We start from the raw sequence: 15,178 nt of genomic DNA, 5'->3' as shown, positions 1-15,178 counted from the left end.
TAGAAGCCTAGAGATCTGGAATAAAATTCTGGTAGTGCCACAAATCAGATATGTTTATGTTAAAATTATATATGAAGTATCATCCAGTCTTGAAAATTCTCATTCTGCTTCTGGTTGCTGTAAATTTCTAAAATGTGAAAGAAAAGTTGAAGAGTTGTAACTTATACTTTAAAATCAAAATGTTGAGGCTTAATAGCAGACTCAACTATAATTTATACCCCTTTGACATCTCTTTAGCAGGCACATCTCTCTCAAAGGCACCAATCTGGTAGGCTTATCAACTAGACAAATTGGGACTAATAGTACTGCTTACATTTTATTCTGCTTCACATCCTAGATTGTTCAAGTTTTGTTTCTTGAATATACCAATGAGTTTCTTTCAGACAAAAAGAGGAGGATAATAGACTTAAAATTTGTACCGGAGAAGGAAAACAATTATTTTATGTTTAATTTCAAATATTATACTTGAAAACAACTGGTAGTGATTATGCTTTAATAAGTATGCTGCTTTGGCCTTAGAAATCTTAATATAAAGATTTTATTACAATGATGTGTTGTAAAAGAAGGATAAGTTTCTATTTCTTTAACTCATTCTACTAGAAACTGCAGGGCAATGCACTAAAGACAAGTAGATAATCTGATCAAATACAACAAGCTGCAGAATTTGGGTCATTTATTCAAGAGTCCAAAGTCCATGCAGAGGCTCTCCAAAAAAGGTCTCTGAAATTATATACACAATATACTGCTATATCCTGAGTACCTAAAACAGTGCTAGACACTATAAATACTTAACACATTATAGCTTTTTAACCTACACATAATGAAACTAACCTGTTAGTGAACTGTTGTCTGACTGGAACGATTTGTTGTTTTCCTTTTCTTCACAGAGGTAGGTGTGATGCAATACTCTTTTCTGAGCTCCAGTAGGAGGGAAGATTTTATTACTTTCACTTCTTGGTGGCTCCAACAAACTATTGTTTCTTGATGCTTGTTCTTGCTTGTCACGCAGTACTTTTTCCTTCATTCTTTGAAATATTTTTCCTGGTGATTCATAGTTTGCTATATTTTTTAATCCATCCTTTTTGGGCTTTATAGCACTGATATCAAGAGAACTGTTAGAGGTGGTAACCTCTGCTAGCATGGTAGATTGAAATATATTTTTATTATTAAAAACTGTCATTTCTAGGAACTGATTCTTTTTGCGATCATTTGATTTTAAAGAGGCATTCTGATATTTTGCCAAATCTTTTACAGGAGTAAGTGTGCCCGAAGGAATACTGTCAAAAAAGATAGCATGCATGGGCATATTTCTCCTTGGAGAAGAGATCTCTGAAGACAAGCAAGTTTCTGGATGTTTCAAAGGTGTTACAATCATCTTGATAAACAGTAGCTACAAATTTCTTCTAACAGAAAATTCACTTAAACACAATTTTCAGGACAGACCTTCAGCAGTGACCCAGGAGAACCTGTAATTCAATGTGAAATCAACCTTTATTATGTGTTGGTACAGAAAAAGTTAAGTTTATTTGCTTTCCATAAACAACATTATACTAATTCAAAGGTTTACCTAGTTCATAAAGACACTGGATAATTTACAGCTCACAAATCAGACTGAGATTTTATATTTTAAAGTCTCATTTTATTATTATTTTTCAATAGATGAGCAGTTTGGTCTTTAAACTTGCTTCTCTACTAAAAAGCAGCATTCATCAAATAATCTACTTAATAGCTCTAGGAATTGAATTTTGAATATTTGTTTTTGAAATCTACTTGAACCTCAAGTCCTGGAGGTTCCAATCTAATATTTGCATCAAATAGCATTAAACAACATCTGCACGTGGCCCTATATTACGTTATATAGGATTAAATTTCACAAATATGGTTTTTCCCTTTAGGCACTTAAATTTTAAGGCAGAAGCTATAATGATATATCCTAGTGAAAACTAAAAAATCCATTCAATTTTTTAGTTAAATAATCCCCAATCATGATTTTGTTATGCTGCACATTTTAATTATGAGGTTTTAGCTGAAAAATCCTCAAAAGTAAATTATATTCATTCTAATTTTTAAAAAATGTAATGCTTTTAGAATTTTTAGAGAAAATCATGTACTTGAGAATACATGGTCAGACTTGTTTTAGCTTGTTTCTTATGTATAAATTTTATTTCCCATACCTAGAAATTAACTTTCTAGGTGATGAACCATACAACACTGTAACACTTGTTAAATAAATAAAATATTTCAACCCAAGGAGCTTGGAACTTACTAGTCTAGATTTACAGTATTTCTTATCGCTGAATTTATAACTATTCCAATCAGTCTTTGACATCATATAAACATAAAAAGCCTAGCACAAAAAATAATGCAGTCAGACCAAAGACATCAAGTATCTTAATCTACAGTAACTTCTGTGAAAAATAAATATGCAAGTTAAAAATTCATATACAAACTATGATTTTATCCAATGGTTTATAGGAGGAAAAAAGAAGAAAATATTCCTCAATAACAAGAGCTGACAAAGAAGGGTATCCTGGGAGTCTAGTCCTGTGACACAGAAACCACAGAAACTTTCTGTGAATTCTTTCACAGAAAGTTAATTGAGCAAATATGTGTTAATGCATATATTTATGTGTTTGGCAATGTGCTAGTGACAGGAATCCTGTGCTGGGAGTTATAATACTCACTAGCTGTTCACTTTAAACTCTCAAAAACAAAAATGAGTAAACTGTAACAAGTGCATGGAAAAATGGCAAAGTATGTGCAGGTTTACACAATCTCAATTCCTCAGAACCTAATGAAATGCTCAACAGCGAGTATAAACTGCAAATAAGCCAGCAGAACTGAAAATAGGCCCAATCTGTAGTAGACACACAGAACTGTTTTCATCTAAAGGCAGATAATTATGGTCACATCAAAGGCTCCAAGAAACAGCACATAACTCCTCTCTTTCAAGTTCCCCAACCTCTTCCCTCTCAATTCAAATATGTAGTAGGACGGAGAGGTGACTAGTCAAGATTCTGAAAACCCTCAAACTCCACTGCTCCTCCAAAAGGACACAGCAGGTTCCTCCAGGAGCCCTTCCTTCCCACTATGTGATCAATAGCAACTCAATAAAAGCCGAAAGGGGCCGGCCCCGTGGCTTAGTGGTTAAGTGCGTGCGCTCCGCTACTGGTGACCCAGGTTTGGATCCCCGGCGCGCACCAACACACCACTTGTCCGGCCATGCTGAGGCTGCGTCCCACATACAGCAACTAGCAGGATGTGCAACTATGACATACAACTATCTACTGGGGCTTTGGGGGAATAAAAGGAGGAGGACTGGCAATAGATGTTAGCTCAGGGCTGATCTTTCTCACACACACACACAAAAAGCCCAAAGAGTTGCCAATAGTTGCCAGTGGTTTCAGTGAGATCAGTGGAAGAGAGAAGGATGTAGAGAAAAAAAACCACCCAGGATTTTCTGACCATACAGGCTTTGCAAAATAGACACAGAAGAAAAATAAACCAATGGGTAGAGGCCACTCAAGAAACACTTGAAGCCCATTCTCCTCCTAGTCAACAGAAGAGCAAAACACAGAAAACAAATCATGATGCTCAGACTCTGATGACACAGACAGACATTAGACAATGGGGATTCAGTAACTGGCATTCCTCAAGTTGAGGAAAGAACAGTGTCCTGAAGTCAAACATTCTTTTTTTTTTTTCTGGTGAGGAAGATCAGCCCTGAGCTAACATCCGTGCTAATCCTCCTCTTTTTGCTGAGGAAGACCGGCTCTGAGCTAACATCTATTGCCAATCCTCCTCCTTTTTTTTTCCCCCCAAAGCCTCAGTAGGTAGTTGTATGTCATAGTTGCATATCCTTCTAGTTGCTGTATGTGGGACATGGCCTCAGCATGGCTGGAGAAGCGGTGCGTCGGTGCGCGCCCGGGATCCGAACCCGGGCCGCCAGTAGTGGAGCGCACGCACTTAACCGCTAAGCCACAGGGCCGGCCCTGAAGTCAAACATTCTTGACCTAACAGATGGAGGTCACTAAGAAGAAATCGTTAGCTCCTTGTTGGACTGGAGAAGAGAAGGTGAATTCTAAATGGTATGCTTGTGGTTTCATTAACTGATTAAAACTATTTGGAAAATCTTATCCTTATAATTTATTCTGAAAACTGACAAATGATGATGTACCAGGAAAAAATTGATACTTACTCAAAATAAAGACTCAGGCATGGGAAAACCATTACAAGGAAAGGTTAGCGGGGCCGGCCCCGTGGCTTATCGGTTAAGTGCGCGTGCTCCGCTACTGGCGGCCTGGGTTCAGATCCCAGGCGCGCACCGACGCACTGCTTCTCCGGCCACGCTGAGGCCGGGTCCCATGTACAGCAACTAGAAGGATGTGCAGCTATGACATACAACTATCTACAGGGGCTTTGGGGGAAAAATGAAAAAATAAAAAAATTAAAAAAAAAATTAGAAAAGGTTAGCTATGAGCATTTATAGTATATGCAAATATAGAAGAAATGCCAAACAACTGTTAGTATCACGGACACAATATTGAATATAACTGTTACTCTTCTTTCCAAAAGGACATGAAAAGTTCTTCTTAGGAATTTACTGTAGTGCTGGCTATAGTAGTAACTATTATAATGGAATGGGTCAAAAATCCCAAAGCACACTAACCAAAACTGGGAGATGGAGTTGGGGAAAATGAGAGGAATTATAAGTTAACTGGCAAGTGATACACTTTAAAGAAAAAAAAAAAAGGCAGCACATGACATAAAAAAGACTAATATATATAACATTCGAAGAGACCAAATGAATCAATTTTAAAAAATGATCAATACAGATCTAACCTCAGCTTCATGGTTGAGTAAGTTGTTCCCTCTTTCTCTCCCCTCTAAGTTACAACCAATCGGACATCCACTGACCAACAGACAATTCTCTACACAGCACAACAGGATGCATAAGAGATCCATGTATCTATACATCAGAAAGTGGGTGGACTGGACCTCCAGGAGGCAGTGGAACTAGGGAGCAGCCCCCTCTCCTTGCCCCAGAGGCAGTGATCCAGGGCTCGGATCCCCATGCAGTGGTTCGTGTGACTGTGAGCAGAGGTGGTGGTGGGTGCCCCGTCCCACACAACTGCGAGTGGACACAGTGGGAGCAGAAAAAACAGTGCCTGCCCTCCCAGTGGTGGCAGGTGGAACCCGCAACCAGAAGCATCAGGAACCACAGCACAACAAGTGACCCAGCCCTCAGTGGTGGCACCCCCAACAGCAGCTCCACCAGCAGCAGGGGCTGCATAAAAGTCCTCAGGGCCCCAGCACCCCTGGCAGTGGTGCCAACAGTACCTCCACACAATGTGAGAGCAGCAGTGCAAGTGGTGCACGGGGCAGCAGCACCCGAGCCTGTGGAGAGCCCACTGAGAGCCAGCGGGGGAACACAAGACCCAGGCGACCCCAGCAGCAGCAGAAGTGCTTGCAGCCTGATGACTCCAGTGGTGACACCTGAGACTGCACTGGCATCGTAAGCAGCAAGACACCAGCAACCTCAAAGGCACAAGGTAGCACAAGGAGGGCATTGATGATGCCTGTGGCAGAGGCAGTGGAGGGTGGAGAGTACAGGCTCTCAAATACAACCAGAAGCGGCCCAGAACCAAACCAACCAAAGCTGTACCCAAATAAGAAAAGGTGGTTACCACCACAAATGTGCTGGCAGAGGATCAACTCATCAAACACCATGAAGAACTCCAGTAATACTGCATAACAGAACGACAACAACAACTCTCCAGAAACCAAACTTGAAGTCACAGAAGACTACAATCAAACTGATAGAGAATTCAAAATAGCTGTCATAAAGAAACTAAATGAGTCACAAGAAAACTCAAAAGACAGTTCAATGAGCTCAGGAATAAAATTAATGAACAGAAAAAATACTTCACTAAAGAGACTGAAACTCTAAAAAAAAAATCAAACAGAAATCCTGCACATGAAAAACACAATCAGATGAAAGATAATGTAAAAAGCCTTAAAAATAGAGCAAACCAAATGGAAAAGAGAATTGGTGAGCTTGAAGATAGAAACCTAGTAATGACTCAGGTGGGGGAGAGAGAACTAAGATTTTTTTAAAAAATGAAGAAATTCTTTGAGAAATATCTGACTCAATTAGGAAAAGTAACATAAGGATTATAGGTATGCCAGCATGAGAAAAGAAGGAGAAAAGAGCAGAGAGCTTATTCAAAGAAATAATAGCAGAGAACTTCCCAAACTCGGAGAAGGAACTGGACATGCAAGTACATGAAGCTAATAGAACTCCTAATTGCCTCAATGCAAAAAGACCTCCAAGGCATATAACATCAAAACTGTCAGGGGCTGGGCCCGTGGCCTAGTGGTTAAGCTCAGCGACTCCACTTTGGTGGCCCAGGTTTGGTTCCCAGGCGCAGACCTATGTCACTTGTCGGCAGCCATGCTGTGGTGGCAACCCATATATAAAATAGAGGAAGACTGGCACAGATGTTAGTTCAGGGCAAATCTTCCTCAGCAAAAAGAAGAAGATTGGCAACAGATGTTAGCTCAGGGCAAATCTTCCTCAGCCAAAAAGAAACCTGTCAAAACTCAGTGACAAAGAAAAAATATTAAGCGCAGCAAGAGAGAAGAAAATAACCTACAAAGAAATCCCATCAGGCTTTCAGCAGATTTCTCAGCAGAAACCCTACAGGCTAGGAGAGAGTGGAATGATATATTCAAAGTACTGAAAGACAAAAACTATCAGCCAAGAGTACTCTATCCTGTGAAATGATCCTTCAAATATGACGGAGAAATAAAAGCTTTCCCAGACAAAAGCTGAGGGAGTTAATCGCCACTAGACCTCCCTTACAAGAAATGATGAAGGGAGCCCTCCTACCTGAAACAAAAAGGCGAAAGTTTACAAGCTCTAAGCAACGAGATAAAAAGACGGACAGAATTAGAAAATTGCAGCTCTATATCAGAATCGGTTAGTAAACAATTATAAAGGATAAAGGGAAAGAAAACAGCAAAAGTAACTATAACCACTTCAATTTAGCGACAAACTCACAACACAAAAAAAGAATAATTTGTGACAACAACATAGAAGAGAAAGAGGAAAAGGACAGAACCTGTATAGACTAATGAAGATAAGAGGCTATCAGAAAAAGGACTATTTCATCTATGAGATCTTATACACAAACCTCATGGTAAAACAAAAAATTAGAGCAGAGTCATAAATCATAAATAAAGAGAAAACTGAGAAAAAATCACAGAAAACCAGCAAATTGAAGTGGCAGACACAAATACAAGGAACAAAAACCAATGGAAATATAGAGCATCCAAAAACAAAATACAAAATGGCAGTATTAAGCCCTCATATATCAATAATCACTCTAAATGTAAATGGATTGAATTCACCAATCAAAGAAACAGAGTGACTGGATAGATTAAAAAACAAGACTCAACAATAGGCTGCCTCCAGGAAACACATCTCAGCTCTAAAGACAAACAAAGAATCAGAGTGAAGGGATGCAAGATGATACTCCAAGCAAATGGCAAGCAAAAGAAAGCGGGTGTAGCCATACTTATCTCAGACAAATCAGACTTCAAGATAAAAAAGATAATAAGAAACAAAGATGGGCATTATACAACGATAAAAGAGACATTTCACCGAGAAGACATAACACATTAATATATATGCACCTAACACAGGAGCACCCAAGTATATAAAACAACTATTAACAGACCTAAAGAGAGAAATTGACAGCAACACAATAATAGTAGGAGACCTCAACACCCCACTCATGTCGATGGATAGACCATTCAGACAGAAAGTCAACAAGAAAACAGTGGACTTAAATGAAACATTACATCAGATGGACTTAATAGATATATATAGAACATTCCATCCCAAACCAGAGAATAGACATTATTCTCAAGTGCACATGGAACATTCTCAAAGACAGACCATATGCTGGGAAACAAAGCAAGCCTCAATAAATTTAAGAAGACTGAAATCACATCAAGCATCTTTTCCAACCACAATGGTATGAAACTAGAAATCAACTATAAGAAAAAAGCTGGAAAAGTCATCAATATGTGGAGACTAAACAACGTGCTACTGAACAACTATTGGCTCAATGAAGAAATCAAAAGAGAAATCAAAAAATACCTGGAGACAAATGAAAATGAAAACACAACATACCAAAACTCATGGGATGCAGCAAAAGTGGCACTAAGAGGGAAGTTTATAACAATACACACCTATCTCCATAAACATGAAAAATCTCAAATAAACAATCTTACACTATACCTATAAGAATTAGAAAAAGAAGAACAAAGCTCAAAGTCAGTAGAAGGAAAGAAATAATAAAAATCAGAGCAGAAATATATGAAATAGAGACTAAAAAAACAATAAAAAAAAAAATCAATGAAACCAAAAGCTGGTTCTCTGACAAAACAGACAAAATCGACAAACCATTAGCCAGACTCAGTAAGAAAAAAAGAGAGAAGAGTCAAAAAATAAAATTAAAAACGAAAGAGAAGAAATTACAACGGACACCACAGAAATACAAAAGATTAAAAGAGAATACTATGAAAAGCTATATATGCTACCAAACTGGATAACCTAGAAGAAATGGATAAATTCTTAGAATCATACAACCTCCCAAAAAAGAATCAAGAAGAAATAGAGAATCTGAATTGACCAATCACAAGAGATTGAAACATTAATCAAAAACCTCCCAAAAAACAAAAGTCCAGAACCAGATGGTTTCTCGGCTGAATTCTACCAAACATTCAAAGAAGATTTAATACCTATTGTTCTCAAACTCTTCCAAAAAATTGAAAAGAACAGGACACTTCCTAACTCATTATATGAGGGCAACATTACCTTGATACCAAAACCAGAGAAGGACAAGAGAAAAAACGGAAATTACAGGCCAATATCACTGATGAACATAGATGCAAAAATCCTCAACAAAATATTGGCAAATCAAATACAACAATACATTAAAAGGATCATACACCACAATCATATGGGATTTATTCTAGGGATGCAGGGATGGTTCAACATCTACAAATCAATCAATGTGATACATCACATGAAGAAAATGAAGAACAAAAATCACATGACCATCTCAATAGATACAGAGAAAGCATCCAACATCCACTTATAATAAAAACTCTCAATAAAATGGGTATAGAAAGAAAGTGCCTCAACATAATAAAGGCCATATATGACAAACCCACAGATAACATCATATTCGATGGTGAAAAACTGAAAGCTATTCCTCTGAGAACAGAAACAAGACAAGGATGCCCACACTCACTACTCTTATTCAACATAGCACTGGAAGTTTTAGCCAGAACAACTAGGCAAGAAAAAAAAACTAAAAGGGATCCAAATTGGAAAGGAAAAAGTAAAACTGTAAGTATTTGTGGATGACATGATTCTATACATAGAAAACCCTAAAGAATTCACCAAAAAACTATTAGAAATAATCAGTGATTGTAGTAAAGTTGTAAGCTACAAAATAAACATATAAAAATCAGCATTTCTACACACTAATAATGAACCAGCAGAAAGAGAAATCAAGGACACAATCCTATTTACAATTGCAACAAAAAGAATAAAATACCTAGGAATAAATTCAACCAAGGAGGTGAAAGACCTATACACTGAAAACCATAAGTCATGATTGAAAGAAATCGAAAGAGACATAAAAAAGTGGAAAGATATTCCATGCTCATGGTTTGGAAGAATAAACATAGTTCAAATGTCCATATTACCTAAAGCAATCTACAGAGTCAATGTAATTCCAATCAGAATCCCAACGACATTCTTCATGGAAATAGAACAAAGAATCCTAAAATTTATATGGAACAACAAAAGACTCCAAATAACCAAAGCAATTCTGAGGAAAAAAAAGAAATATGGTGAGCCAGGCTTGATGGCCTAGCAGTTAAAGTTCGCTGTGCTCTGCTTCGGCAGCCTGCGTTTGGTTCCTGGGTGTGGAATCACACTGCTCCTCTGTCAGTAGCCATGCTGTGGTGGCAGCTCACATAAAAGAACCAGAAGTGGGGGCCGGCCCTGTGGTATAGCGGTTAAGTGCGCGTGCTCTGCTGCTGGCGGCCCAGGTTCGGATCCCAGGTGCGCACCAACACACCGCTTGTCAGGCCATGCTGTGGTGGCGTCCCACATAAAGTGGAGGAAGATGGGCACGGATGTTAGCTCAGGGCTGATCTTCTTCACAGGAAAAATAAATAAATAAATAACCAGAAGAACTTACAACTATATACAACTATGTACTGGTGCTTTGTGGGGCAGGGGGAGGGAGAGAAAAGGAGGAATATTGGCAATGGATGTCAGCTTAGGGTGAATCTTCCCCTGAATGGGGGGAGGGGGGGCGGAGCATGGAACAGATCAATGGAACAGAATTGAGAGCCCAGAAATAAAACCACACATCTATGGACAGGTAATCTTTGACAAAGGAGCCAAGAACATACAACGGAGAAAGGGAAGTCTACCCAATAAATGATGTTGGGAAAACTGGACAGCCATGTGCAAAAGAATGAAAGTAGACCATTATCTCACACCACACACAAAAGTTAACTCAAAATGGATTAAACACTTGAATGTATGATCTAAAACCATAAAACTCCTAGGAGAAAATATAGGCAGTACACTCTTTGACATTGGTCTTAGCAGTATCTTTTCAAATACCATGTTTACTGAGGCAAGAGAAACAAAAAATAAACAAATGGGGCTACATCAGACTAAAAAGCTTCTGCAAGGCAAAGGAAACCATGAACAAAACGAAAAGACAACCCACCAATTAGGAGACAATATTTGCAAATCATAAATCCAAGGGGTTAATTTCCAAAATACATAAAGAACTCATACAACTTGACAGCAAAGCAACAAATAACCCAATGAAAAAATGGGCAGAGAGGTCCGGGTGGTTAAGAGTGGCACGCTCTGCTTCAGAGGCCAAGGGTTCAGACTGCCATGCTGAGGCAGTGACCCACATACAAAATAGAGGAAGACTGGCACAGATATTAGCTCAGGGCTAATTTTCCTCAAGCAGAAAAGGAGGAAGACTGGCAACAGATGTTAGCTCAGGGCTAATCTTCCTTACCAAAAAAAAAGGGCAGAAGATATGAACAGACATTTTTCCTAAGAAGATATACAGATGGTCAACAAGCACACGAAGAGACATTCAACATGACTAATTATTAGGGAAATGCAAATCAAAACTACAAAGAGATCACAAACGTCAGAATGGGTATAATTAACAAGGCAAGAAATAACAAGTGTTGCAGAGGATGTGGAAAAAAGGGAACCCTCATACACTCCTAGTGGGAATGCAAACTGGTGCAGCCACTATGGGAAACAGTATGGAGATTTCTCAAAAAATTAAAAATAGAAATACAATACGACCCAGCTATCCCACTACTGGGTATTTATCCAAAGAGCATGAAATCACTAACTCAAAAAGATTTATGCATCCCTGTGTTCATCACAGCATTATTCACAATAGCCAAGATGTGGAAACAACCCAAGTGCTCATCAATGGATGAACGGATACAGAAGATGTGGTGTATATACACAGTGCAATACTTCTCAGCCATAAGAAAAGATAAAATAGTGCCATTTGTGACAACATGGATGCACCTTGAGAGTATTATGCTAAGCAAAATAAGTGAGACAAAGACAAATACCAATATCTTATGATTTCACCCATACATGGAAGATAAACACGCAGATAAGAAGAACAGATTGGTGGTTACCAGAGGGGAAAGGGATGCGGGGAAGGTGAAAGGGTAAAGGGGCACATATATATGGTGATAGATGAAAAACTAGACTATTGGTGAACACGATGTAGTCTATACAGAAACTGAAATATAATAATGTACACCTGAAATTTACACAATGTTAACAGTCAATATGACCTTAATAAAATAATTAAAAAAAGAAAAAATACATAACCACATCATAAAGTTCTTGTGAGAATTATGAGGTAATGCCTATAAGGTCTTAGTAAAACATGCAAAATAAATTTTTAACGAAAAAGAAATAACACAGAAAATGACCAAAAGACATGAAAGGCAATTAACAGAAAGAATACAAGAGGCCAATGAGTCAAATGACACTCCACCTTACTAACAAATTAAACTAATAAAAAGAGATGCAAATTAAAACAGGCTTCTTATGCTTAGCAGATTGGTAAATTTCAAAATATAGAAGTGCATGCTATTGATCAAGAAATTCCACTTCTAAATTTTTCTTAGGGAAACATGCACGTAAGAATGCAAACATACACGCGGTAATAGTCAATATTTACCGCACATATGCTAGACACTACATAATCTTACAGCAATTCTTCAGATTTAAGAACTGTTATTCCCATTTTTGAAGATGAGGAAACTAATACATACGGTGGTCAAATAACCTGCCCAAGGTCCTACTAACGATGATTAAGAGCAGGACCCAAGTCTATCTGACTTCACAGCCCAAGTTCTTAAACAGGAGCTATACAAGGACGTTCACTAAAGCACTAGGGAAAAGAGACACAATCTAGATGTCCATCAACATGGGACGAAATTCTGCTACACTCGCACAACTGAATTCTACGTATTCAATAAAAAGACATACATATATACTGACATATGAACTAACCAGGATGTATTAAATTAAAAAAGAAAGGGGCAGGAACAAGAGGTACAATCGCATTTCTGCAAAAAACAAAAACACACACATGAGCATGAACATAAGGAAAAAAATCTGCAAGTGTACCAAACTCTCAACCATTTATCTTTGAAGAGTAGAATGAACGGGCCTTCCATTTGCTAAATAATTTATTAACATCTGAAAACGTTTGCACCCAACACGTAATTTAATCAGAAGAAACCATAAGCTAGACGGATCAATTGTTTCTAGAGCCCTGTGGATCCTGGGTTCCGAGGCGAAGAATCGGAGGGTGACGCACACAAATTTCCCACTTGGTAATCATTCCAAAGCAAAGGTCTGTTTCTACAAGTGATTTCAGAACAGAGGTCTGGAGCGCTCACCGTCGGGACGAATCTGAACGAAAGTGGTCTCCTCTCTGGGTACCTGCAGCCGACACGCCACACACACCCCGCCAATAAACGAGGGGCTGTGAAACCACCGCCGATGCCAGAAACGGACAGCGCCCGCTGGGGCCGAGACGGGCCGGGCCGGCCTCGCAGCGCCGCAGGGCCCGGCGGGGGGCGCGGGGCGGGGGCGCGCCTCGGGTGAGGGTCCGGCGGGGGTCGCGGGGCAGGGGCGCGCCTCGGGTGAGGGCCCGGCGGGGGTCGCGGGGCGGGGGCGCGCCTCGGGTGAAGGCCCGGCGGGGCTCGCGGGGCGGGGGCGCGCCTCGGGTGAGGACCCGGCGGGGGAGGCGGGGCGGGGACGCACCTCGGGGGACTGCCCGGCGGGGGGGGGCGGGGTAGGGGCGCACCTCGGGCGAGGGCCCGGCGGGGCGGGGCGGGGCGGGACGGCGGCAGTCCCGGCTCGGCTTCGCGGAGGGGCCGGTGCCCCGGGGCTCGCGCCTCGGCCCACGTCCGCCCCAGCCGCGGAGCCCGACCCCGGCGACGCGGTCCTTCTCCGGAGCTGCCCCGACACCCACCACACTCCGGGAGTTCAAATTTGAAGAGCCCGCCCTCCGCCCGGCTCGCGATTGGCGCGCTCAGGAACTGCGTCACCGTGCGTCTCACGGCGACTTGAGGAGACTAGGGGTGACCCCGCGCCGCGTGGGCCCTGCTGTTTCCACAGACAGGGCACAGCCGCAAGCTGCCGCGGGGACGCGCGCGCCCCTCTGCTCGCCCGCAGGGTGCGTTTCGTCTTCGGACGGCGCGCGTCCGCCCCCTGTGCCGCCGCTCCTCCCGTTATGCTCTGCGGCAGGAAGCGGACGTCAGGCGCCGCCTGCGCGCTCCCACGGTTTCTTAAGTTTGGCCCTTCTCGGCTCCCCTCCTCCGCTACCGGTTGCGCTCGGGGAGGCTGGTTGTCTGTCGGTTCCTCGTCTGAGGAGACTGCTCGCTGAGCATGTCAGGGAGAGCTTGTAGTGTTCTCGGGCCGTGAGATACTGGAGGCCGCGAAGGAACGATGTGTTCTTGAGTGGGTAATGGACCGAATGCAAAGTTACACTTGGAACGGGATGTTCAGTTGAGCCGTTCCCTCAGGAAGTGTGGTGGTTTTCGAACATGTTCACCTGGAATTGTGAAAGCAATTATCGGATTCTCTCGACGACTCTGGCTTGCGATGCGCTTTGTGACAGTGGCGCTTAGCCCGAGCGTCTGTAGACGGCGCGCGGGCACGCCCGGCTCGGGCCGCCCGCCGCGGAGTGCACAGCCTGCGCCTCAGCGCCCGGGGCGCGGCCGCGGAGGAGCGTGGCGGCGCCTCGGCTCGGGCTCGGGGCGGCGAGGAGGAGCCGGAGCCGCAGAGCGGGTCTTCAGCCCAAACCCTCCTGCTCCAGCCCTGCATCTTCTCTCCGTGAGCTCCGCCCCCCTCCCCAGCAAGTCAGCATTTGGGGCGGGAGAATTGAAGACTCTTCCGCGAAAATTCCTCAAAATTCTACAGTCATATGTCGCGTTTCTCCGTTGAGACTGGACTGAAATGGTTGTAATAGATTAGTTGTTTAAAGTGACTTTTTCAGTCCCCTCTTCTAAATCCTGTAGCCACTAAATGTTGTGCACACCGAATATCCAGAATGCAAAATATAAATTTAAATCGTGCAAATGAATGTAAGTAAGGAAAAGAAGCAGGTTGGGAGTGGGGGAGGGAAGCAAATCTACGTAGATAAAATGAAGTTTCTGCCAGTGCAGCATAATGGAAAATGGCTGGACGTGGATTTGCACCAAATTTGTGGGAAAAGCCAGACTTAGAATACAGGTTGAGTGACACGTGTGGAGTACGTTTTGTGAGATAGAAGGACTTTAAAGAGAGGTAGTCATACTCCAAACATCTGAAATAGAGTTATGAGAGGTTTCTGTGCTGATGATGGAAATAGCCAGGGCTCAAGCATTCAACCAAAATAGGAACCTTGAAATTTAAGGGCAGACGCTCAGAATTATAGACTTATTTTTTTTGAATAACCACTTCTCATGTGAGAAGTAACTAGTGTATAGCCTGCTCCCTGGTGAACAGCAACAGGGATTTACA

The 15,178-nt window shown here is 41.6% G+C and overlaps 1 protein-coding gene across 6 annotated transcripts in view; it reads right to left on the bottom strand.

The window, feature by feature from the left end:
• Window positions 1-13,454, bottom strand: part of MIS18BP1 (MIS18 binding protein 1) — a 51,522-nt gene extending 38,068 nt beyond the window's left edge. For 5 of the 6 annotated variants that reach the window (XM_058540645.1, XM_058540647.1, XM_058540648.1 and 2 more), the window contains exons 1-2: window positions 13,069-13,454; window positions 832-1,466 (exon numbers count right to left, since the gene is read on the bottom strand). In XM_058540645.1, the coding sequence (XP_058396628.1) occupies window positions 832-1,375 (544 nt within the window). In that variant the 5' untranslated portion in view covers window positions 1,376-1,466; window positions 13,069-13,454. Of the gene's footprint in view, window positions 1-831; window positions 1,467-4,198; window positions 4,337-13,068 lie in introns of those variants that run through there. The other variant, XM_058540646.1, reaches the window with a different exon arrangement.
• Window positions 13,455-15,178: the final 1,724 nt, after the last annotated feature.

This window comes from Diceros bicornis, chromosome 5, assembly GCF_020826845.1.
Source record: "Diceros bicornis minor isolate mBicDic1 chromosome 5, mDicBic1.mat.cur, whole genome shotgun sequence".
In the NCBI taxonomy this organism is placed as follows: domain Eukaryota; kingdom Metazoa; phylum Chordata; class Mammalia; order Perissodactyla; family Rhinocerotidae; genus Diceros; species Diceros bicornis.
Note: the sequence above shows the minus strand (reverse complement) of the source record. Positions and strands in the feature narration are given on the sequence as shown.